Source organism: Ochotona princeps, chromosome 21, assembly GCF_030435755.1.
Source record: "Ochotona princeps isolate mOchPri1 chromosome 21, mOchPri1.hap1, whole genome shotgun sequence".
Classification (NCBI taxonomy): domain Eukaryota; kingdom Metazoa; phylum Chordata; class Mammalia; order Lagomorpha; family Ochotonidae; genus Ochotona; species Ochotona princeps.
Genome location: NC_080852.1, coordinates 24,557,478 through 24,583,697, shown reverse-complemented (window position 1 = coordinate 24,583,697; position 26,220 = coordinate 24,557,478). Strand labels below are relative to the sequence as shown.

The following is a 26,220-nucleotide window of genomic DNA, read 5'->3' as shown; positions in this document are numbered from 1 at the left end:
ACACCCTTTGCCCTCATGATTTAGTAAATATGATAATTACACATCTGGGTATTGATTCATAGCATATTAAAAGGAAAACAGTATCCTTTGAGAGTCTCTCAATTGAGAAGGAGCAGTGGAAGCTTCACCACCATGGCAACCACCCTGTCACAATGAAGTAGGTCTCCAAAACATACCACCAAGTTAAACACTACTGCGTGTTCCCCACTGCCTCCAGATGTTTATTCCAGGGCTGTATAGAAAGACATGGTCACCAAACCCACGTGTTTGGGATATGGTATGGTATTTTTAGCGAGCATTTCTTAAATTATTATTCCTTTCTCTGTAATTCAAAAGCATAAGCTAAAGTAAAAAAAAAATTAGAAGAAAGTAATTAAACTCTGGTCAGGAATCAGAACCCTGAAATTTACATGAAAAAAGCCAAAACCAAAAACAAAGCCACATTGGATAACAAGGAAATAAAACATAAAACATAGTTGCATATGCAGGCAATCTACAGTGCCACAATTATCCTCCAGACACAGCTCATATCCAATTACATACTCCCTTTTTGAGGTTAGGTTAGGTGTGAACTTTAAAAATAAATCACCTCCAGGCACACCTCAATGCTTGAAGATTAATGTTTTTCAATGTAACAGATTTAAAATATAAAATCATCTAGCATGTATAGGCATAAACTGTGAATTCACTATAAACAGATCAAAAGTACCTTTAAACTTACCTGCTGGGCTAAATATCATTCAGGTGTGCACATGTTCTGCAAAAATCACTGCTAGCAGAGAAGCCTTCCTCAGCACCAGACCAAGCACTCCGTGTCTAGCTACACTAGCTCTCGGTGGACTCGGAGCCCAGGCCCCAGCTTTCCGTAGTGAGCCTGAGAGAGAACAGGGCAAACATGCTGCCTGTCTACACCTGCAGTCAAAACAACCACCTTTCAAAGAAAGCACTTCATGTCACCTGGAAGAAACTGCTTTAGTGGAAAGTGGCTTAAGAGCTTCAGGCACATGAAACAGACACTGAAGTACACTCCCCTCTCTACGATGTAAACTAGGATCAATTTCACATTTCTTTGTCAACTTAAACTAATCTGTAAACTCTTGTGATTTTTTTTCCATTTTGTTTGTTTATAAAAAAAAACAAAACACCTCCTCCCCCCACCCCCCCAAAACACAAGAATCCCAAGCCAAGACAAAAACCTTCGATGGTTTCAGTTCCATGGCAACAAGTAAAAAGATAAAACTCCCAGGCTACATATACAACCAATTATGAAACTGGTTTTAAACGAAGGAAACATATGCAAAAAAATCTTTGTGTATTTGATAAAGTCAACTTAATATAACAAAAACCAAATTGAAATAGCTTATTAAAAGTGTCCGTATATAAAAATGGCCTTGTGATGTACAGTAAAATGCAATAAAAATTATCAGCCTTTGTTCCTTCCCCCACCCCCAGTAACTAAAATGGCTACTGTTCCACAACTCTGTATGCTTCTATAAAAGAAACGTAAGGATGTGACTAAACATTTTCAAGGTTGTATGCTTGGCGGATGTTGAGGGTGTCTCGGAGCATCAAATCCCGAAGGCGCCAGAGGGCATCTGCCATGGTGGTGTGGGCCCCTTTGCTTTTCAGCCAGTGAGCGGGCAAGCGGCTCTCCTGCTCTTTGGACAAATGGACATCGCGTCTTCGAGCTAAAAATTCAAGCGCAGAGAAACAGAAACAGAAAGAGGAATCTTAAGGTGACAAAACATCCCTCAGTTTCAAGTTCTGACAGTAACAATAATATAAAACAATTAATATTTATGAAATATTGTGAATTTTTACTACAAAATATTTCCAAGCAAATTTCTTACATTATTTACTTAGGTATTAAAAGATACATTCAATGGGCCTGGCATGGTAGCCTAGTGGCTGAAGTCTTTGCCTTGAATACACCAGGAGCCGATATGGGTACCAGTTCGTATCTCAGCTGCTCCACTTCCCTTCAAGCTCCCTACTTGTGGCCTAGGGAAGCAGTTGAGGATGGCCTAAAGCCTTGGGACTGTGCACCTGTGTGGGAGACCCGGAAGAAGCTGCGGGCTCCTGGCTTTGTATCGGCTCAGCTCTGGTTGTTGTGACTACTTGGGGAGTAAACCAGTGGATGGAACATCTTTCCTTTTGTATCTCCTCTCTATAAATATGACTTTCCAATAAAAATAAATAAATCTTAAAAAAAATGCATTCATCGTTTTATCATATACAACCCTGATATTATTTTTCAGAACTCCTTTTTGGATCTCCCATGTGGATGCAGGGACTACCAAAGGCCCATCTTTAGCTGCCTTCCCAGGCCATTAGCAGGGAGCTGGATAAGAAATGGAGCAGCCAGGATGTCAACCAGTGTCCAAATGGGATGCCAGTGCCAAAGGTAGAGGATTAACCTATTAAGCCAAAGGGCTGCCTTCAAATATGCACCCAATATTTAGGCAGGAATGAGGAGCTTCTAGGTCTCCCATATGAGTGCAGGGAGCCAAGGACTTGAACCATCTTTTGTTGCTTTTGCAGGTACATTAGCACGAAGCTGGACTGGAAATACAGCAGCCAGAACTCAAACTAGCATCCACCTGGGATGCTGGCGGCATAGGTGCAGGCTTAATCTGCTATGCCATGACACCAGTACCAAGAAACTCAGTTTCTCAAGCCATCACCACTGATTTTCAGGGTCTGCATTAGCAGGAAGCTTGAAGTAGGCCATGGAAACCAGGGCTTGAACCCAGGTACTCCAATGTAGGATATAAGCACCTCAAACTGGCTTCTTAGTTTCTAGGGAAAGCACTTGCGCTGGGATAATGCCTGAAATATATTTTAAAATACAGTGATGGGATCTGGCGCGGTGGCCTACTGGCTAAAGTCCTAGCCTTGAACACACCGGGATCCCACATGGCCACCGGTTCTAATCCCAGCAGTTCCACTTTCCATCCAGCTCCCTGCTTATGGCCTGGGAAAACAGTCGAGGATGGCCCAAGGCCTTGGGACCCTGCACCCACATGGGAGACCCGGAAGAAGTTCCTGGCTCCTGGCTTTGGTTCGGCTTAGCACCGGCCATTGCGGTCACTTGGGGAGTGAATCATCAGACGAAGGATCTTACTCACTGTCTCCCCTCCTCTCTGTATATCTGCCTTTCCAATGAACATAAATAAATCTTAAAAAAAAAAAAGAGAAGAAAATACAGTGATGTTTGTGATAAAACTTAACCTTGAAATTTGGCAAAAAGAAAAAAAAACTTATTTTCAGTGTGGGATGTCAATATGCAAAGAAGCTCCAAACCATTTATGAAATACACTATTTTATTTACTTAAGAAGACATGTTTATTATACAATATTCCAACAGCAGTGGGAAGGTTTTTTTAAAAGCATGGATTTTGCACAGGCTTGTTCAGAAGGATTTTCATGAGCCCGGTGCAGTAACCCAGTGGCTTAAGTCCTCGCCTTGGATCCCATATGGGCGCCGGTTTGTGTCTGGGCGGCCTCATTTCCTATCAAGCTCTCTGCTTGTGGCCTGGGAAAGTAGTTGAGGACGGCCCAAAGCCTTGGGACCTTGCACCTGCATGGGAGACCCGGAAGAAGCTCCTGGCTTTGGACTGGGTCAGCTCTGGCCATTGCGGCCACTTTGGGAGTGAATCAGCAGATGGAAGATCTTCCTCTTTCTCTCCCCTCCTCTCTGCATATCTGATTTTCCTATAAAAACAAATAAACCTTAAAAAAAATAATAAAAATTCTCCTTACCTGCCAGGGTCTGGTCCCACTTGCTAATGCTGTTGGACTCAGCACTGAGTCCTTCAATGTATTTAAGGTAGGCCTCTGAGTGGAGAAGTCGTTGGGTCTTCGGTGGGGGAGCCACAAACATGGGTGTCGTTGGCTGCTGTATGATAGGGGGGCCAGCTGGATGTGGGCCAGGATACGGAGGTGGTGCCTGCTGCCCAGGTGGTCCCAAAACTCCCACCTGAAAGAGCATGGATCACATGGTGAGGCAAACACACAGGTCACCTGCTCTAAGAAGGAAGATGACTAGAATTCTGTCATCCCTGAAAATCCCTTTGGGAGGCTCACCTGTTGTCCATATGGACTTCCACCTGGAGCTGGAGTCCCTACCATAGGGGCCACTCCTTGGTTCATCACACCTATAATTCAGAATGCAATGGCACAATTAGAGGCTCTGGGTTGAGGTGACTGAAAAACTGCTGACTGATAAGAAATGGTAACATTTATAAAGCCAACCTATGCACTTCTACCCTTGAGTGTTTATAGACAGAGACCCTGAGGCCCCTAAACAGGATTCAAAGAAAATTTCTATTATTTTGGTTTTAGGTACTTAAAGCTCAGTGCTATTGTAACTTGTCAGTTGAACATACATTGCTTAATGGCTCAGACAGGATTTGAACTCTGTGCAAAATCCTAGTAATTCGCTAGGTAAGTCAGGAAACATCTCTGTCATCAAGGTATGGTTTTCTTTTGACAACAGATTCTCCCATAATTGGGGTCTGTACTTAATTTCAGCAGGAATGGCACTGCAGTCAGGCTTAGCAGTAAGCAATGTGCTAGGACAGTAGGTTCACAAAGAAGAGGCTACGGAAACACAGGTCATTAGCTTTGTGGAGGCTGCGGCATAGCCTTGCTGTCCCTTCCCAGGTCACCAGCACCTGGTTCTAACTGCAGACACTGGGGCTGGTAGAGAGGACACTTCCATTTGACAGAGAATCACTGTGAGAGGAGATCACATGGAAGTGAATACTCTTGCTGTTATTGCTTCCTGAGTCAAACAACCAAGGAACAAAGAAACAGGCCTATTGTGTTTGTACCATGACTCTGGTAATTAACCAGTCAACTTCCCTTGGAGAATGCTCCTGAGCAATCACTGCCTCACAGGCACTTGTTGATCATAATGAAATGTCCTAAATTTAGTGTCCGAAGCTATTTTTATCTCATTTGTGATTCTGATAAACAACCAGAAATAGGCAAGACATCCACTTTGTGAAAAAATAACAAACAAACCACAATCAAAACTGTGGAAAGTTGTTTAAAACTTAAATAAGTCCTGCTGGCTGTTGGGAGTCTAAATATTGATATTTTGGTGAGAAAGAAGCAGTTTATTCTAGGATCATAATTGCTAAATGCCACTTCCAGGAAGTATTAGGCACTTTTAAATTTGCTATATGAAAAACAAGCAAAGGATAAGCTACTACTGTAAAGGCAGGAGTTTCTCTAGTCGAATGCCCATCAGTCTACTGGATCAGCACAGCACGACTCCTTATATGGCCTGTCACTGTTTGCAGGGCAGCTCACACACAACTGCAAACACCTGTGCTTCCTGTTCACATATGTCATGCCAAGGACACCAGGGAAAATGTAAGTGGAGTCTCCACAGGCGCTTCCAAAGGCTTCTGCTCTTGTTACACCTCTTTCAAATGCAATTTGCAATCTGAGAAAGGGGCAACGGAATACCGCTATCCACCGACAGCTGCTTTACTAGAGGGTACTGGTTTTGGGTGTGGTTCTATTGAGTACCACATGCCTCTAGAAGGTGTCGTTTCTACACTGTTCTTGGCATGACACCTTGGGCCAAGAGGGCACAGACTAAGGGCCAGTTTGCCTATCACCTAATATATAATTAGGAACACCTAATTTATATCTGACCCTTTCTACAACAGGAGCCACACACAGGCCACAATTTTATAATGAAGCACCCACTCTCACAAACACTTCTTACTCCAGGAACATAAGGAAAAAGGCACATTAGTGGAGTTACAGCCATTCTCTAAGAACATTCACACAGACTAGAGGCTGAGGCCAAGCAAGCCATTAGGTCTGCCTGCCTTGCACACTGTTGGCTCAACCCTTGGAAGAATCATGTGGAATCCTGCAAAACCTAATGATCAATAGGCTTAGTGCTGGTGTTAGTGAATTTAATGAGTTTCCATCCACATTTTACCTGGGCCCGGTCCCTTTAGGTGATATTTTAAGTAATACAGAAAATGTTATTTCAGTCATCTAAAGGTCACATTTCATCCAAAAAGATTTTAGCTAATAGTTGGTTCTTTTGCAGATGTTGGCAATTAATGTGGCAGCATATCATCTTCCTTTAACACAGTGTTCCAACTTTTAATTCATTCTGAAACTGAATGTGGTTCTTTCTGGACCCCATTTATATAATTCTATCTGAAAGAACTTCTCAACTTCTGCTGACATAGACAAGTGTTTATACAGCAAGTAGTGTCAGCCAAGTTGTTCTTTAAAATGGTATACCATGCTTCTCCAGGGCTCATTCCTCCTTGTTGTTCCTAAGCCACAGTGGTGAAGGACTTCTGAAGAGTTTATTGCTGGAGTAGAGATAGCCCAGGGACCTTGGACAGAGGACTCTGTGAGGTAAGAATTGCATCAGAGGTAGAAACGCACTCACAGACAGAGCGCTTCCTATGTGACTCTCAACTAGAGATTGGGAAACTTCGGGCATGGGACAGAGGGCACAACAACCTCCTAAGCAGTTTGTTTCTTTCTTTTTTTCCAAGCACATGTCATATTGCTTGAGTAATGACAACAGAGCATGCCTCCTGCCCCTGAGTCTGCTTAGTCTGGCCTCTGTCATGTGGTCTACGCTGCTGCAAGGCAGCCAGGAGCACAAGGACACAGGTGCTGGAGCCATCTGCTCAATACACATGATAGGCCCTGCTGCTCACATCTCAGAGTTTCAGTGAGAAAAGGCCTGGTCACAGTGGGCAGCAGGTGCCACCTGGAACGACTGGTTTAGGAAGGAAAAAGAATGTGAAGATGAAATTAATGAGCAAATGAGGATGAAATTCTTACCCGGTGGTGGGATGCCTGGGAGGCCAGGCACACCTGGCGGAAGATGGTGGGGTGGAGGCCCCCCAGGGTGAAGTGGCTGCATGCTGCCCATGCTAACAAGGCCATCAACTGGGCCCTGCAAAGGTGGAAGGCCTGGCGGATAGCCACCCATCATGCCTTGAAGGACACAACAAATTTCAGACATGCATCATTAACATGCAACATGAGCTAAGTAATAACAACCCTCCCACATGCACTACCAATGAACAAAGCACCCTTAGTACTGCATGATAGAACGGCAATTAGTGCAATTATTTTGTTGCAATAATGAACAAAATAAGACATTACAAATATGAACCCAATATTTCTGGATGAATTAGTACTTAGTACATTATTGTTTGTAGTTATTTTCCCTGGGATACATATGCTACATATTTTCAGTTAAATAATAATAAAGAGGAGTTCTAGTAACTGTCTTCTCAAGATCAGAACTCTTCAAGTTGTCCAAACAGTGTGACCAGGTCTGCTGACTTCAATTTTAATTGAACACTACAAAAAAAAAAATCATTGCACTCGGCCCACACTCATATGCCTATCATAGGTACACATGAGGGGACACTAGAATGGAAGGAAATGAGGTGCACAGTCCTGAGTGCAAAGCATGGTTCTCCAGCTTGGAGGCAAGAATTTTTCAGGACTTTTCCATTTCCTATTCTTCCCTTCCAGTCACTACTGCTGGTGAGAAAGGACTGCACTCAGGCTTGAGGTGTGGATAAGCTTCTCAGAGCCATTCCAATGAATGCAGTTTCATCTTTAGATCTCAAAACATGATAAAATACGGATAAAACCTAAACCCTCCCAAGTTAACCAAAGCCAAGGTCACTTAGGCATCTCTACAGAGACTGTAAGGAGGAAGAGCTGGAGAATCAGGCTCTGATGACATGAGATGGGCCAACTGTCCTCTGTCTCCAAGCTCATGACTGTCCTCAGGGAAACCTTCAGGCAACAGGGAGCATTTTAATGGAGCTACAGAATTTCTGGGAATGGAGGCTTTTAGTCCTTTATTTTCAAAGTGCACCTTGACATAACATGGATTGCCGGCAAGGAAAGAGGTCCAGCAAACAAGCATCTGTGACCAAAGCAGTGGAAGTAATAAAATAATTTAAAAATGTCAAGAACTCACCCATCAAAAGATCTTTAAAACCACGATTTTTTTTTTTTTTTTAAAACAAGGACAACATGTCTCTTCTGGGATTTACAATAATCATGATCAACAAGAACACAGAATTCCCCCTAACTTCAGTCACTTTTGGTAACAGCTTCTTTAAAAAGGAAAGAGTAAGGGACTAACCCTCATTTTCTGTAAAATACTCTTTATGGAGGGACTTGAGAAAACTCCAGATTCTGCTAAGGGTTTTACTCCTTGATTTTCCCTAAAGAATTTTTTGAAAAACATTTATTATTTAAACAAGTCTAGTCTATTAAAGCTATGAAAGCATCCTGCTTCCTTAGTCATGAGCTGTGAAATTTACAATTATACAAACCAGTAAAAAAAAAAAAACCCACAATTTTAAACAGTAGTATCTCTATACTTGAAATAGGATTATGAGTTTCATTTAAAAAAAAAATGACAGTTCAGGTAATAAAACCAACTTTTGAACAGACACCATCACCTTAAGCTTGAGGAGATCTGATGCTACCAAACTGCCTTTTAACCACACCACTAGACAAAGCATTCAGGGGTAAGTAGGTGAGAAATTTAAGAACATTAGGCTTTGCTTTCAATTACAAAAGCCCATCTGAACGCAGCCTATATGGGCTGTGGTTGTAGAAATTATTAAGAACTGAAAGACGTGACACTTGTCTTCATTAAACTGTACTTTGGCATTTATTATCCCAGTCACATGTGTTCAAATGAGCTTCAATGCTTGTAAGCAAAGCTGGTCTCAGACAGCAACAAGGCTAAGACTCGGGCCCTAAGCAACCTACAATAAGCCCATGAAAAATAATCCTTGGAGGTGTACTACGGACCAGAGACTGAGCACTATCTAGAACGCTTGCCCTTCACTCCCATGGCCCAGCACATGGGAGTGAAGTCTGGGCAGTACACCCTTATTAATAAATGGAAAAGGGGCTTTCCAAAGGGCCCACCCTCCTCACCCAAACAGCTCTGTGATTTATTCCCCAACAGGGAGCTAAAATGCTGCAGCTGCTGTTTTTTCTGGTTTTAGCTGTTTGTATTCATTTTGTTAATGTGTCCCTGGGTTTTGTAGTCAAGGGCACAATGTCACAATATCACACACTGAATACAACAAAAGAGGCTGAATATCAGTGAGGGAATTCTAACTTTCAAAGTCCCCATGTTAGGGCCTGATTTCTAAAAACCTCCAGAACCCCCTTAACCAAAAATGGGCCATGGAATAGAGCAGGCGATTATGAGATTTGTTAGATCAACATCAGTAGCACTGACAGTACTGAGAGCCATGATTCAGATGTTTTGGCGAGTGCAACTGCTGAGCTCAGTGATAGTGCATTTGAGAACCTGCCATCACAAAAGTTAGGAGCGACAATGGAAAAGTTATGCTACTCTTCCTTAAAAAGCAAAAAACAAAACAAAAACAGCATTCCAACAAGCCTGCCTTGAACAACACTATCTTGGATTCCTTGAAAAAGAGGTCAACACTGCTTTCTTCAAAGAAACAGGTAGCTTGACCACACCTAAGCAGGCTTGGAGAGGCCCCAAAGGAGGGGCCTGATGGGGGTTTGTAGGCTTCTCATTGGAGACATGTCCAACAAGGGTATTCAATTCAAGAATAGCCAAAATTGCTACGGCTACCAGAATCAGAGACAACACACACAAGCAAACCACATTCATCATTTTCTTTTTTGTTTTCTCTTACTTAAGATATGTGACTGGGATACTAACAGAAAATGCAGTTTAATGTAATTAAATAGAAAAGCATTACAGAGTGGGCACAATGAATTGAATAAGGAATTTGTATTCTATTTAGCAGTCATGCAAATTGGTGACCAAGAAAGGATTTACAAATCATTGCCAAAAATCCTTTTAAATGGTCAGTCTTTTTAAGGATGGCTGCAGCAGAACAAGGCAAACTGAATACTGGAATGAAACAAGACAATCGACACCACCTAAAGACTAGCTTTGTGTTTTCTCTTGGGAGTCCTTCTAGAACAGAATTTGGGGTCTGTTTATATCTTCTGTTTTAGGGCTCTATCAAGCACAGTCTGGGGTAGAGAACACCACCAGACCTTAGCTACAGCCAGATAAGAGCTGCTCCCTATCGATTCCCAAGGTTAGGGCCGGGGCCCATTTCTGGGGCAAAGAGGAGGCATTGCCTATTTGGGAAGGCAATACAGGACAACATGGATGACTCCAAACTTTGAAACTGTTATGAGAAAAGGCTATATAGACTGTGGCCTACTCCTTATTGGAGAAAAAAAAAATGAAGGAATTTCTTAAAGTGGAAAAAAATGGTCTTAGCTCCTGTTTTTACCTGCAACAGGTGTCAACTGCTGATTGAGCATCCCCATTGGTGTTGGTGGTGGCACCACCCCCATGAGAGCCCCCACAGGGGTGCCTGCTCGGGGAGAAGCACTCGGCTGCTGTTGCTGTACTGCTCGCTCTCTCTCCTGCTGCTCAGCAACTTTAGCTGCCCGCTCTGTAAAGGCATTTCAGATTTTCAATTCTGTTTTTAACCCAGGAATTCAAAATACCATCCATTGCATTCAACAGGACTAGTAAAAACACAGAAAACAGTTCTGTCTCAGTGGAAAAAAAACAGTAGATGACTAGTCCCCAACACAGGAGGAGTCGGGCTGCTTTCATTTGGTAACCTAGAGTCCAGCTTTCCTATCCCATCTTGAGAACTGGTCTGCAAAGATTTCAAGAATGTTAAGACTGCAACACACATTCAGAAAGCACAGATTTTATTTAAACACGTCACCAGCGTAACCAACGTGGTTAATCTCGTGAGGCACCCTGAAGATGAGAAGCACTACCATTATTCTAGTATTAATAGCATTATAGATTACTTATAATTTCAACATGAAGCAATTCCATGGCCCATTATAATTTTGGCACAATTGTTACTTACTATATTTTCCTGATTCCTTGTACCCAATTTTCCTAAGATTTGAGTACTCTTTATCATTAGTGTCATATAGAGTTTAGCAGCTGAAGAAAATTAACTCTGTAAGGGAAAAGCAACTTATTGCCTCTTCTACAAGGATTTAGGCAATATAAACAGCTAATTTCTACATTCCCATGAAGCAAAGAAGTTATGCTTAATAAACATCAAAGGGGGAAATGCATGATATTTTAGGCTACAATAATCAGAAGCAGAGAACATATAAATATTTCTCTACATATAGATGATATACATATATAGCAGTGGACAGTGTACTGAAAGAATCAGGTTTTCTGAAGCAGATCAGCTAAATACTAACTATAAATCTACCTCAAGAAGTGAAAGTTCCAAAAGCCACCTTCACTTTTCCAAAGTGAAAGAAGGACATTTGATTGTGGCAATTCTGAGCTATGGAACACACCCTGTTATATTCCTTGCTTGCCTGAGCTACTCTCTTAGGATTTGCAGAGCCAAGCACCCCAATGGTCACATTCATAGTCTTTCTGGGAGCTAGCAGGCTACTAGAAAACTCTAGAAATGCTGTTCATATTCCCAAAGCTCCTATCACACAGGATTTTTTTCTGAGTCACCATTCATAAGTAGGAAATCCTCCTAATGGGCAAATAAAATGGGATACCAGCAGTGACTTGCCCAAGAATATAGAGAGAAATCAGCACTCTATGATCCTAACTCTTGGTATCACACCCCAACTGAAACACATTAAGCCTCCACCATGGCCTTCAAAAGGCTACCACTGAACGGAGGGGTAAAATTGCTCAACATCACTTGGCCTAAGAGAGATCAAGAAGCAACAGCTCCAGTCCTCCTTTAGGGTAAGACTGTGGAAGTCAAGCAAGTCAACGCCCTGTTCCTGTGACAGTTATCCCTCTCTAGCACTGTCCCAGGGTACAGATCCTTCGGACACTCAATAAATTAAGTGTTACAAACAAAGGCCATTTCAACAACCTATTTCCTGAACTAGTAGTAAAAAAAAAAAACTGACTCTAAACCCCCACATTAAATTTTGTATTTTGACTACAAATGATGCAGTAAAATGAGAGAAAAAAAAATACCCAAAGCTAAAAAACAAAAATATTCAGGACTGTGGATGGAATATTGGACTGGCTACTTACTATGTTGGAAAAAAATTATTAAACACAGTCTCACTAGGGTCTCATAGAATTTCACATTTTCTTCTGATTGTGGAGAGAATTTCCCAAAAGCTCTCATCTCTTCCTCTTATCAGTTCTGTCCAATGTTTTTACCTTTACATATAACTTCCAGAGGAGTTCTCTGTCTCTTATTCACACCCTAATTTACTTGCCACCCAGTACTGGCTTCATAGGCCAAGGAACAGGTATTAAACCCATGTTAGTTCCCTTCTCTACTCCTTCTTGAACTGTGTGGGATACTTTCACTAAGGTCAGAAATATCAAAGCTTCCCTAAATTAGTTCTTATGGAACTAAATAGTTTCTCAAAGAATGCTCCACAAAGTGTTACTTTTTCATGATACTAATAGGGATTATATGACTACCTGGCCAAAATTCAGGAAAAGACAAATAACAAAAGGACAAGTTCTTTATTGTAGCTTCCTAAGACTTTAACATGGTAATATGCACAGTGAGAATCCAAGAAACCGAGCTTGGAATGCTTCTCAAACTGGTTTTGCCACAGAGCATTTCCTTGTTGCTGCTGTTGAACATCTTGCAGGATTAGGGTACAACAGCAGATCTTTTGGGAAGCCTATCAGATAATTTCCCAATTCATCAATTAAATTAATGAATGAATGAGATTTTTAAAAAAGCATTTCTTTGGTGACTTCATAAACTTTAATACAGGGGCCAACCTTAGTAATGAATATTTGCTTGAAAATAATTAATTTGGACTCAGCCAAGATGAATAATAATTGAATGCTGTAAAGACAGCTCTGAACAAGAAAACAGAGACATTAACCTCCAATGGAAAAAAATACAGCTCCAAGAGCAACAGTCCTGCCTAATATAATATTTACTGGTCATTTGTTAAAACCATAATTGGTAGTTGAAAAATAACAAAAAATTAAATAGAATCTCTCTGAAGTACTCATCCCTAATGGTAAGACTCACCAAGTCCTTGAATGATAGCTGATGGATCAATGCATTTTAATTAATGAGTTATAGGAAAATACACGCAGCTGATCTTATCAAACATAACGCAGCTGCTTTAAAACTAGTTATCTTTAGACACAGCACAGGGCATGACGGGCCTAAAGAAATCAAGTACTTTACCCAAGCCTCAGTCTAGAGTTTAAACATAGGGCTTATAAACAAACATAACAGAAGACTGCTAATTTTAAAAGCCCTTTTCTGATGAGTATGTTAATAAAAATTACAAATAACAGCTGTATACAATCATTCTCCAGCTTAACATATGTGTGCTTATAGGGTTCAATGAAAGAAGAAATTCATGCAATTTTTAATAACAAAGTTTTCTTGCTTGAGAAATTTTGGGAGAGAAATACAATATCAAGATCAGAGGCCAAGTCAAAGGCAGCGCTCTGCTCAGTCAGTACAAGGCTGGCATATAAACTGCTGGTTGGGTACCACCTGGGGCAACCCCCAACACAAAGTTTATGTGCAAGTGGTTAAGAATAGAAAAGTAAAACCTGCCTATGCACGTGCATTTCTGTAAACACTCCCTTGTTTAGAAAACTGGGATAGCTGTGCATAGCCTCTATTTACCTTCATATTCTGCTTTCTTGGCCGTCTCAAGGTTTCTCCATTCTGTCCCCACCAGTCGGCTGAGCTCCCCAAAAGAGTAGTCTGGATGCTGGGCCTTAATCACAGCTCTCATCTCACTGCTGAACAGGATATAGCCACTCATGTTGATTTTCCGTTTGGAGCTTTCTTTCTTTGCACTGCCTTTGGCAGACTTTGGGGTAGACTGTAAGACAGAAAGCTCTTATAGTACATCAGATCACTGCATCTAGCTAACTGCTTGGTTTCCAGAAGCCAGGAACATATGACTTGACAATTACTGACATACAAATACGTTCAGTTTATTATTATAGCCTGTCATTTTCTTGGTCAAAACACATCTCTGCTTTTCCTCTTACCATATAAAATATAAATGAAAGTTTCACTGAATTCCATGACTGCAATCTCTAATGGTGACCTCATAATTTTGAGAAAATTCTAAACAACCAAAAATATCAGTAGGACCATCTTAATGGTGGCTTAGCTCCCAAACAGATAGTAAAAATTACGGGTGATAAAAGCTAAAGAGTAACGGGCTGATGCTGTTCCTTACTGCCTTTCTTTAATATAAGCTAGGATAAGTCTTCTAACTAAACCTGACACTAAATCAGCTATGAAATTTTAAATGTATTAAATTTCAAATTATTAATGGGATAATACAATGAATCACTAATGGTTTAATAACAGGATATATGTAATTTGTGATCAATTAAAAATAAATCAATGAAGTAATTGAGAAAGGAAAAAAATAATCTGCCACTTCCTGAGGCATTCGAAGCGGAAGTTCACACATGGAGGAGCTGCATGTTTCCTTACTCTGGGTTGAGTCTGCTGAAAATCAAAGCTGGGAATAAGACAGGTAACAGGAACTTGTCACCTTCACCTGTGGGGGAGTGTAGGGCATGAGGTCCAGCTCGCTGGCCAGGGAAGTCTGAAGCTGAGGTAGAGCAGGAGGCTCAATGACCTCACTATCTTCTTCCCCCAGCTCTTCAGCATCGTCATCTCCACCTTCTAACTCTGCAAATTTAGCTTCAAGCAACTGGATCTTCTTTTCCAACAAAGGAGAAGGTTCCTTCTGAGGAACAATTGGTTTTCTGAAAGAAATGACATAAAAATCAACTAATATCAATATCATTCCAGGATCAGTCAGAAGGCAGTATTCTACCTTAGAATCCGGAAACGGATTCCTGCAATCTATAACATACACTCTAGGGGTGGCAAGTGAGTTTAAAAGTATATTCAGGAAGGCATCTCTACTTCAAGATGATTGTTTTATTTTTAAATTTAAATGTTAAAAAAATTTTTTTTAATTGGAAATACAGTTTTCCAGAGAGAAGAGACAGACAGAAAGATCTTCCATCCAAGGATCACACAGCTGGATCTGAGCCAGTTCAAACCCAGGGGCCAGGTGCTTCCTCCAGGTCTCCCATATGGGTGCAGGATCCAAACACTTTGGGACCATATTTCACTGCTTTCCCAGGGCACAAGCAGAAGCTGGAGAGTAGAGCAGCCGTGACACCAACTGGTGCCCATATGGGATTCCAGAGCGTGCAAGGCAAGGATTTAGCCACTGAGCCACTATGCTGAGCCATAAAAGATTAAAAAAAGAAAAAACAAAAAAACACAACAACAACAAAAACTTTGAAAGGGGTCAAATGCAGTAGCTTAGTGGCTTAAGTCCTCACCTTGCATGCGCTGGGAAAGCAGTCGAGGACGACCCAAACCCTTGGGATCCTGTGCTTGTGCGGGAGACCCGGAGGAAGCTCTTGGCTCCTGCCTTTGGATCAGCTCAGATCTGGCCATTACAGTCACTAGGGGAGAGAACCAGCAGACGAAGATCTTCCTGTGTCTCCTGCATTCTATACATCTACTTTTCCAATTACAAATAAATAAATCTTTTTTTGAAAGATTTATTTTTAAGATGAAATGGGAAAAATAAAAAGACTGAAGTGGCAAAAAAAAAAAAAAGATTTATTTATTTTTATTGGAAAGGCAGATATGCAGAGAGGAGGAGAGACAGAGAGGAAGATCTTTTGTCTGATGGTTCACTTTCCAAGAGGCCGCAACAGCTAGAGCTGAGTTGATCCAAAGCCAGGAGCTTCTTCTGAGTCTCCCACGCAGGTGCAGGGTCCCAAGGCTTTGGGCCATTCTCGACTGCTTTCCCAGGCTACAAGCAGGGAGCTGGATGGGAAGTGGAGCTGCTGGGATTAGAACTGGTGCCCATATGGGATCCTGGCACTTTCAAGGTGAGAACTTTAACCTCTAAGCTATTCCACTGGGCCCTACAAATAAATAAATCTTTAAAATTTATTTGGAAGGCAGAGTTGCATACAGAGAAATATGTATATTCCATACATTGGTTTACTTCCCACATAGCTGTAATGTCTGCAGCTGTGCCACGGCAAAACCAGGAGCCAAGAGAGCTGCTTCTGGGTCTCCCACATGGGTACAGGGAGTGAAGCACTTGGGCTGTCTTCTGCTACCTTCTCAGGTACATTAGCAGGGAGCTGAATCAGAGGTGGAGCACCCAGGACATGTAGTGCCATCCATATGGGATGCTGGTGTTACAGGCAGTGGCTTAACTTGCCATGCTGTAATACTGGCCCAGAGATGCTTATTTTTAAACAATTCTCCTGATTATCATCCACAAAAGCAATGCGTTTAAGTTTGATCTAGTTGCCTAAATATGGTGAGAAGGGTTTTTTTTCATAATCTGTGTAACTGAGCTATCTCCTAATAACAATATGAAGGAGAACCAAGTATTTCTGCTTCCATTCTACAACCACTGAAACCCAAGCCAAGGCCATTATGAGAGCAGTTTCCATGTCTTAGCAGGTGATGAAACTGCTCCTTTAATAGTGTTTTTTTTAAAATCTTTTTTTTAATGTTGTGAAAGTCAGATATACAGAGAAGAGGAAAGACAGAGAAGATCTTCTGCCCACTGATTCATTCCCCAAGTGGCTGCAACAGCCAGAGTGAGCCGATCTGAAGCCAGGAACCAGGAGCTCTTCTGGGTCTCCCACACAGGTGCAGGGTCCCAAGGCTTTGGCCCATCCTCAACTGCTTTCCCAGGCCACAAGCAGGGAGTTGGATGGGAAACAGGGCCGCCAGGATTAGGTCCGGCGCCCACATGGGATCCCAGCGTGTGCAAGGAGAGGACTTCATCTGCTAGGCTACTGTGCTGGGCCCTCCTTTAATCTTTAACTGAATAATATCTTCTTTAAAATTGAGACTGTTCAGGTTTAAGAATTAATTAAAACACAGGGTGTTAAACACTATTTTTGTAAATATCTGAAGTGCTTTTCTTCCTCAGTTATACTTTACCTGAAGTAGTAAATTTCATCATCTACCACTTTAGCAGAGAGTGAAAACCTCTTCAACCCCTTGAATTTTTTCATCTGCTTGTCGCTTTCATTGTAGCGGCTCTCACACAGCAGGACATCATTTTCTGATATTTCAGTTGGCCTGCAGGAGAGGAAGTCCTTGAATGACAACACAGCACACTTTCCTGAAAGAGCAAAGTAGAGAGAAATTAGAGTAACTTGTTGTCCGATTAACAGCTGCTTTGTTTTTTTAAACATTTATTTTTATTGGAAAGTCAGATATACAGAGAGGCCAGAGCTTCTTCTGGGTATTCCACGTTGTGTGCAGAGTTCCAAGTTTTTGGGCTGTCCTCGACTGCCTTCCCAGGCCACAGGCAGGGAGCTGGATGGGAAGTGGAGCAGGAGGGACACAAATTGGCACACACATGGGATTCCAGCACATGCAAACTAGGATTCAGCCACTAGGTTATTGCACTGGGTCCTTAGCAGCTGTTTAAAATTTTCACATTTTTTTAAACAAATATATTCACATGTTTCAAAAAGCCACAATAGTGTCAACGAACAAAAGGCAAACGACTTGGGATGACTAAGAGCAAAGGACAGCCCTACTATACCAAACACCATTTCTGCCTGGGGCTTTTATTTTTAAAAGTTTGTTTATTTTTATTGCAAAGTCAGATATACAGAGAGGAGGAGAGACAGAGAGGAAGATCTTCCCTCTGATGATTCACTCCCCAAGTGACCTCAAAGGCTGGTGCTGTGCTGATCCGAAACCAGGAGCTCAGATCCTCTTCCAGGTCTCCCACACAGGTGCAGGGTCCCAAGGCCTTGGGCCATCCTCGACTGCTTTCCCACGCCACAAGCAGGGAGCTGGATGGGAAGTGGAGCTGCCGGGATTAGAACTGGTGCCCATATGGAATCCCAGCCCATTCAAGGCGAGAACTTTAGCCTTTAGCCCACCACGGTGGGTGAGTTTTTTTTTTTAAGATTTATTTATTACTTTTATTGGAAAAGCAGATATACAGAGAAGGACATAAAGAAAGATCATCTGTCCACTGGCTTATTCCCCAAGTGGACACAACGGCCACAGTTAAGCTCACCCGAAGCTAGGAGCTTCTTCCAGATCTCTGACGTAGGTGCAGGATCCTAAGCCTTGGGAACATCCTTCACTATTTTCCCAGGCCACAAACATGGTGCTGGATGGGAAGTGGAGCAACCGGGACATGAATCAGTGCCCATATGGGATCCCAGGAAATGCAAGGTGAGGGTTTAGCCACCAGGCTATTATTGGACCCTTGCATGAGGTTTCTGTAACATGAAGCATTCTGTCTGAGCAGGGTACCTTATCATTTCTGATAAGTATCCCCCCCAACTTTTTTAACCAATGTACCGAAATGATAATATAGCTTGTGTGTTCACTGTTTGAATCCTGTAGCCCCCGCCTCTTTTTAAAGGTTTATTTATTTTTATTTGAAAAGCAGTTTTGCAGAGAGGAGACAGAAAGATTTTCCATCTGCTGGTTCACTCCCGAAATGGTCACCACATCCAAAGCTGAGTTGATCAGAAGCCAGAAGCTTCTCCTGGTCTTCCATGCATGTACAGGCTTACAAAAACTTGGGCCTTCCTAAAACTTGGGCCTTTTTCCACTGCTTACCCAGGTCACAAGCAGGGAGTTGGTTGGAAAGTAGAACAGCCGGGGCATGAACCAGCACTCAAATGGGATGCCAGCACTTTAAGATGGAGGATTAGCCTATTATGCCACATGGCTCACCCTATTTGTTTGTGTTTCTCCCCGTTCTCCCCATTGGCTTGGTTTTAAAGAAAACAAACAAGGTTTAACTTTCACTTTTAAAAATTTAGGATAGAAATAGATCAATGGAATAGAACTGAAAATCTAGACATAAAATCATACAATTTGGCGTTCATGGACAAGACAATTCAATGCTTATTAAATACAAGGATAAATGGATTTTCACATGCAAAATAATGAAATCATACCATATAACCATTTATAAACTTTAGCTAAAGGGACAGATGTCTGATGCTTGAGAAGACTGCCTTGTACATCAAGAGACCGTGTCTGAGCCCCAGAGCCCCAGCTTTGCTCCTCTTCCTGCTCATGCGTACCCTTGCAGGGAGAAGGTGATGGCTCAAGGGTTTGAATCCCAGACATCCACCTCACATTCAGATTGAATTTCTGAATCTGGTTTCAGTCTTGTCCAGCCCTGGCTATTGTAGGAACCTGGGGGTGAAGCAGCAGATGGGAATTCTCCTCTTGTCTTTCAAATAAGTAAATACAATAAAAACAAGAGAAGTTAAACTAAAAACATAATTTACATCTACTTATTAGAAATGCAGAGGTGCAGAGAGATGGGGAGACATACCAACTGTTATTCCTTGCACTGGTTCACTGGGACTAGAGGTAGTCTCTAATGTGGGTTTCAGGAACCCAAGGCCTCAGGCCATCTTCTGCTGTTTTCCCAGGTATATTATCACGGAATTCGAGGAGAAGTGAGGCCAGGACTTAAACTGCTGTTCATTTGGGACACTGCCGTAATGGGGGTGGGGGTTACCATTCTCTGGAACAATGCGAGAGTCAAGAGAATTTTTTTTTTTTACTGCTTTTGGAACCTTTTCATTTTATTTCATAATGATTTTTAATTATATTTTTGCTCCACTAATTGTTATTTTATAATACAATTCCATAAACCCTGGGATTTTCCCTACCCAATTCCCAAATCCGTTCCCCCCACATTGATTTCCCCTATATTATTACAATAATATAGTTCCTCATAAACAGTCATATGTCCATCATTGTGGGCATGGACAACGGCAGAGTCCAGCATCCTATTGTCAAGATATTGTTAACAGTTTCATTGGGAGTCCACCTTTGATCTGGAAGTAGAGATGCATACTGCACCGTGTCCTCACATCTGGATATGATAGTCTCCATTACATAGTTACTATATATCCCCTTAAAAGAAAACCACAAAATAAAATCAACAACAGGAAGAAAAACACAAATTTACAACACCATGAAGTTAAATAACATGCTATTTAATGATTGTTGCTGAAGAAATGTAAATCAAGAACGTTTTTGAAGAAAATGATGCTACTACATATGTCAGTGAAGAATTTAGTGAGAAGGTATTTTTAAGACATGAAACTAAAAACAAAAATATAAAAACCCGTGAGATATAGTTTCTAGTGATCGTTGTGGGGAGCTGTATATCTTATCGGCAACAAAAAGATTCTTAAAAAAGATTTATTTATTTATTTATTTATTTTATTTATTTATTTTTTTAAAAGATTTATTTTATTTTTATTACAAAGTCAGATATACTGAGAGGAGGAGAGATAGAGAGGAAGTGGAGCTGCCGGGATTAGAACCAGCGGCCATATGGGATCAAGGCGAGGACCTCAGCCACTAGGCCACGCTGCCGAGCCCCAAAGATTTATTTATTTTTATTGTAAAGTCAGAAACAAAGAGAGGAGAGACAGGGAAGAAGATCTTCTGTCTGATGATTCACTCCCCAAGAGATTGTAATGGCTGGAGCTGAACCAATCTGAAGCCAGGTTCCAGGAGCCTCTTCCGGGTCTCCCATGCCGAGTGCAGGGTCCCAAGGCTTTGGGCCATCCTCGACTGCTTTCCCAGGCCGCAAGCAGAGAGTAAGGTGGGAAGCAGGACCGGTGGGATCCCGACAAGCAAGGAAAGGACTTTAGCCACTAGGCTACTGCACTGGGCCAATAGATGGTTTTTTTTTTTTTTTTAAATCCAGTCTACTAATCTATTAAGTTTTGATTGATGAGTTTAAGCCATTTACATTCAGGATAATATAAACAGGTGGCAATTTGGCCCTGTCATTTTAACAATGGGTTGTCTATTGATTTAGTCTTCTGTTGTTATTTTACTGGGATGTTCTTCTCATTTGCCTTTGGTTTTGGAGGGTGCTATTCCTCTTCTCTGTCAAGAGAAGATCTTTATATATTATCTGTATGGCAGGTTTGGAAGAGGCATCTTTTTTTTTTTTAAATTTATTTTTACTGCAAAGTCAGATATACAGAGAGGAGGAGAGAGAGAGAAAGATCTTCCGTCTGATGATTTACTCCCCAAATGGTTGCAATATCGGAGCTGAGCTGATTCAAAACCAGGAGCCAGGAACTTCCTCTAGGTTCCCACACAGGTGCAGGATCCCAAGGCTTTGGGCCGTCCTTGACTGCTTTCCCAGGCCACAAGCAGGGAGCTGGATATGAAGTAGCACTGCCGGTATTAGAACCAGCATCCATATGGGATTCTGGTGCATTCAAGGTGAGGACTTTGGCCGCTAGGCTACCGCACCGGCCTGCTTATTTTTCAAAGATATATTTATTTGAGGGGTCGGGCGTGTCTGCTCAACTGGCTCAACCTCCACCTCCAACTGCGGAGGGGAGTAGAGTTCAACTTTCCAATGTAAGAACCAGTCTTCTGTGAACAGATATTAAAAACATAGCCTCAAAAATTATCATCACAGAAGTTTATAAGCAATTTCTCAGATAATGGAAATAGCTGCAGTGCCTATGACAAATAGGGGTTAGGCACAGGAGGCAGATTTCTGACCTTTCTCTGTCCCACTCCTGGGTAGGTTACTGCAACTATACCAGACAGTATGGGCTGTGACATGTGGTTCAAGATTTGGAAGATTTTATTGATCAGTGCAATGACCATCCCAGCTTATGGATCATTTACCCACAGGGTACTACTTATTGAGTTCCTTATCCTATCCTCAAATATCATCAACAACATTTTGGTTTGGTCACAACCAGGGATATTACTGAGATGTGAACTGAGAATTCTGTATGTATCAAAAACATTCTTCAACAATGAAAGAGAACTAGATTTTGCCATACAAATAAGAGGGATTTTGTCACTAGTACACCTGTCCTACAAGAAATGCTAAAGGACACTAGCACATGACTTGAAACCATAGAAAGAATCAAAAGACAGCAACAGAGGTAACCATAAAAGAGAATATTCAGCTGCATTTTACACTGAACATTCTTCTTATTTTCTATATGATTTTAAAGACCAATACAGAAAATAATTTTATAAATCTGTCAACTGGCATACAAATGTGACAAAAATATCACAAAGAGGAAAGGCTGGATCAGTACAGGAGCAGTCTCTGTGTACTTCTGAAACTAAGCTGACATCAATTCAAATAATATAATTTTATAATACAAATAAGATGTGACTTGTGAATCCCAGGGAACCACTAAGAACTAGAGAAACAATGATCTGATTGTCTAATCAAAAGAGACTGTTTAAGACATTACAAAAAAATACCTGTTTACAATATTTGTAATGCTCTTTTTGGGTTTCCTTTGGGGTTTCGACTAAGAGGTAAGGTTCTTGGGCACTGCTTCAGACTGGATCATAACTTAAAAAGACCTTTTCTGTTACAAAAACTCAAGAACTGAATGATCTCACTGGTCTTTGTGCCATCCCTCCAAAATGGAAAAGGAAAATGTGCTTAACTAATAGTTGGATATATTTATTATATCCAACCTTGAAAAAAAACCCCAAAAACTCAAAGAACCAAAACCAAGCAACTACAAAATTTTAAGCAGTATGAAATGCTTTTTAATCTGTCCATTTCCTTTTTGGTTGTTGTGGCTTCTTTAAAACAATAAGCAATTAATGTAAAGCTTCTAATTAGTGCTATTTTTAAAGAGATTCCAAAAGACAAAAGCTGCAGAAGAAATTCAGGGTCAAAAGAAATATGATACTGGGAAAGAATGCTATAATGAGTTGGTTATGCAAACAGACCTAACAAAATGCTACTGTGAACACTAAGATGACTGGATGGAAAAAAACTGTCACCAAGGCTGAGAAGCATTTTTTGAGTGTGTGCCTCACTTGTTTCATATTCTTAGAACATATGCTCCAGGAGCCATAGGGATTCCTCTAATGTGCAAGTCAGTTCAAGTCACCACTTCGCTCAAACCCCTTGCACCAATTCCCAAGCATTCAACATCCAATCTCTGTACTGTCCATATAGCCTATCATGATTGAGGGCTCATCTCTTAACATTCCCATCGACCAGTTGTAGCCATTCAGCCTCCTCACTGTGTCTCAGACATGTCTGGATGCACTACCTTAAGGCCTTTGTATGTGGTTACTTGTGCCTACAGGAAGCAAAACCTCAGATATTAACATGATTATCTTTCCCACTTCCTCTAAGACTCTGCTCTCATGCCATCTATTAGCAAGCCTCTCTCTGACTACAGGCTCTCACCTTACCACTACTCTAATGCCTCTTACTCTGTTTAACTTTCGCTCATAACCCTAATTGCCATCTGATGATCTATACGTCTGTTTTTCAAAAATCCAACTGCTGATTTCACAATCTTTGCCGTGATATGTCTTCTGAGAGAGATTTTGTTTTGTTCACTACTCTAGCAATCAATTTTTACAGGATGAATATGATCAAGTAAAAACACTAGATTCTTACCCAGAATACATGTCATGGGGCAGGTTTCTTCCAGATTACTCAGGAACACTTCTTTTTTGTAGAACATTTTTGTAGGTTCATGTTCTGTCTCTTCTGGGTGAATGAAGATGGGACCATAAAAATATGCAGCTCCGTCTCGGACCCACACTTTTTCAATTCTTAGAAAAACAGAGAAATTAAAATAGTTTCATTCTTGAAAAACTAATCTAACAAAAGGTTTGTTAACCAAAATCTTAATAGTTCATGCCATTTAGAGAACTTCCACTGGCTGTTCTGGTAAGACAATTCAATGCATTTCTTCCAGGGTGCCCATGATGCAAAGATAACTAGCGTCTGTCAGTGGCTTTTGAATAAAAGCAAACATAAACCTTCAGTATTTGAGGTCAGGTCACATGAGTGGCAGACTTCCTTTATGATAATGGTTCATCATTTTTTAACATTTACTCATTCATTTTTTCTTATCTGAAGGTTGAATGAGAGACATCTTCTATCTGCTGGTTCTTGCCTGAAATGCCGCCAATAGCTAGAGCTGTGTTAGACTGAAGACAGGAGCCAGGAACTCTATCTACATCTCCTGAGGCAGGAACCCAAATAATTTAGCCACTGTCCCAGGTGAATCAGCAGGAAATTGGATTGGAAATGGGCACATGATTCAAGGCATTCGTATAATGGACATGGGAGCCCCAAGCAGAAGCTTAACTGCTGTGGCACAGTGTGCCCCACAGTGTTTTTAAAAACTGTGATCTTTACCTTCTGCGAATCATGAAAATAAATTTGTCATGTCCCCAGAAACAATGAAATCTGGCTGACATGTACCAGATACAATATTGTTCCTTATGACCAAACAATAAGCTGTAATTACTGTCCTACATTCTCAGATTCCTGACATGATACAATATCTTTTTTTAGAAAAATTTATTTTTATTGCAAAGTCAGATATACAGAGAGGAGGAGAGACACAGAGGAAGATCTTCTGCCCTATGATTCACTCCCCAAGTGACTGCAATGGCCGATGCAGCGTCGCTCCAAAGCCAGGAGCCCGGAATCTTTTCCATGTCTTCCACGTGGGTGCAGGGTCAAAAGGCTTTGGGTTGTCCTCAACTGCTTTCCCAGGCCACAGGCAGGGAGCTGGATGGGAAGTGGAGCTGCCGGGACTAGACTGGTGCCCATATGGGATCCTGGTGCATTCAAGGTGAGGACTTTAGCCGCTAGGCCATGGTGCCAGGCCCTGACACAACATCTTTGCATTAGTTAATGATAATCCTACACTTATAAGCCCTCAGGCCAAATTATAGAAATAAATCTTTTTTTTTAAAAGATTTATCCATTTTTAAAAGAATATATATATAAAAAGATTTATCCATTTTTATTTGAAAGGCGGATTTATAGAGAGAAGGAGCAACAACAGCCAAGGAAAAGCCAGGAACCTGAAATTCTTGGAATTCTTCCTGGGTCTCCTACATTTGTGGTAAAGGACAAAGTACTTAAGTCATTTTCTGCTGCCTTCCAGGTACATTAGCATCAAGCTGGATCTGAAGCAGAGTAGCTAGAACACTAACTAGCAATGCAGTATGGGATGTTGGCAACGCAAGCAGTTGCTTAAGTTACTATGTCACATCAGTCACCCAAAAGGAGGAATTTGAAAAAGTACATAGTTAGAGGTGAAAGGTGAGGTACAGCCAGAGGAAGTCAGAGAAACTCCAGAAGAACTTCTGTTATCCTAAGAGTGATGAATTTTGACTGGCTGCAAGTCTCATTTTACCTGTTTCAATGACACTTACCTGCCTACACGAGGGCGTACTAGACCATGGGACTTGATGAAGACACAATCTCCAACCTTCAGCCACATGTCATTATAACGGAGCTGTTCAAAGTAATGGCAACCGGGCTCACCATTGGGCATTTCCACAGGCACATCTTCCTTTTCCTGTGGCAAACAAAAGTAGTTAAAAAAAGGGCATCTAGCAATCAGGAGGTAGACAAAGAAAAACCTTAAAGATGCATTAACATAAAAGATAAAACAACCATAAACAGAAGGCTAGGAAACCAAAGCCTGATACTGTTGAAATCAAACTAATTCTTTTTTTTTTTTTAAAGATTTATTCATTTTATTACAAAGTCAGATATATAGAGGAGGAGAGACAGAGAGGAAGATCTTCCGTCCGATGATTCACTCCCCAAGTGAGCCGCAATGGGCCGATGCGCGCTGATCCGATGCCGGGAACCAGGAACCTCTTCCAGGTCTCCCAAGCAGGTGCAGGGTCCCAATGCACTGGGCCGTCCTCAACTGCTTTCCCAGGCCACAAGCAGGGAGCTGGATGGGAAGTGGAGCTGCCAGGATTAGAACCAGCGCCCATATGGGATCCCGGGGCATTCAAGGCAAGGACTTTAGCCACTAGGCCATGCCGCCGGGGCCTAATCAAACTAATTCTTATCAAGAAGTCTATTTTAAATTTCTAGTGAATTTTCATAAAATAATGTGTTCCCTAAGATGTTTTTATCATCTCTCCCTGGTTCCTGATTCTAAAACACTTTGGGGGAAAAAAATCCCAAAGACAAGATAATTAGCATGCAGAGCCTATTCACTCATGTGCTATCACACAGTGTAAGGAAGATAACACTCACAAGCAGCTTCTTCATGTTTTGAGCTTCCTTAATTTAAGATGTATTTCTTTGAAAGACAGAGTTAAAGAGAGCAAGGGAGGG

At 41.4% G+C, this 26,220-nt stretch overlaps 1 protein-coding gene across 10 annotated transcripts in view; it reads right to left on the bottom strand.

Annotated features, from left to right (window-relative positions):
* Positions 1-359: 359 nt before the first annotated feature.
* PBRM1 (polybromo 1) overlaps positions 360-26,220 on the bottom strand; it is a 95,684-nt gene continuing 69,823 nt past the window's right edge. For 6 of the 10 annotated variants that reach the window (XM_058678646.1, XM_058678650.1, XM_058678642.1 and 3 more), the window contains 10 exons: positions 25,296-25,441; positions 23,515-23,672; positions 17,025-17,208; positions 14,584-14,794; positions 13,686-13,887; positions 10,332-10,496; positions 6,838-6,993; positions 4,087-4,157; positions 3,763-3,979; positions 360-1,688 (listed from right to left, as the gene is read on the bottom strand). In XM_058678646.1, coding sequence (XP_058534629.1) covers positions 1,516-1,688; positions 3,763-3,979; positions 4,087-4,157; positions 6,838-6,993; positions 10,332-10,496; positions 13,686-13,887; positions 14,584-14,794; positions 17,025-17,208; positions 23,515-23,672; positions 25,296-25,441 — 1,683 coding nt within the window. In that variant the 3' untranslated portion in view covers positions 360-1,515. The remainder of the gene's footprint in view (positions 1,689-3,762; positions 3,980-4,086; positions 4,158-6,837; positions 6,994-10,331; positions 10,497-13,685; positions 13,888-14,583; positions 14,795-17,024; positions 17,209-23,514; positions 23,673-25,295; positions 25,442-26,220) is intronic. The other 4 variants (XM_058678648.1, XM_058678647.1, XM_058678651.1 and 1 more) reach the window with 2 other exon arrangements.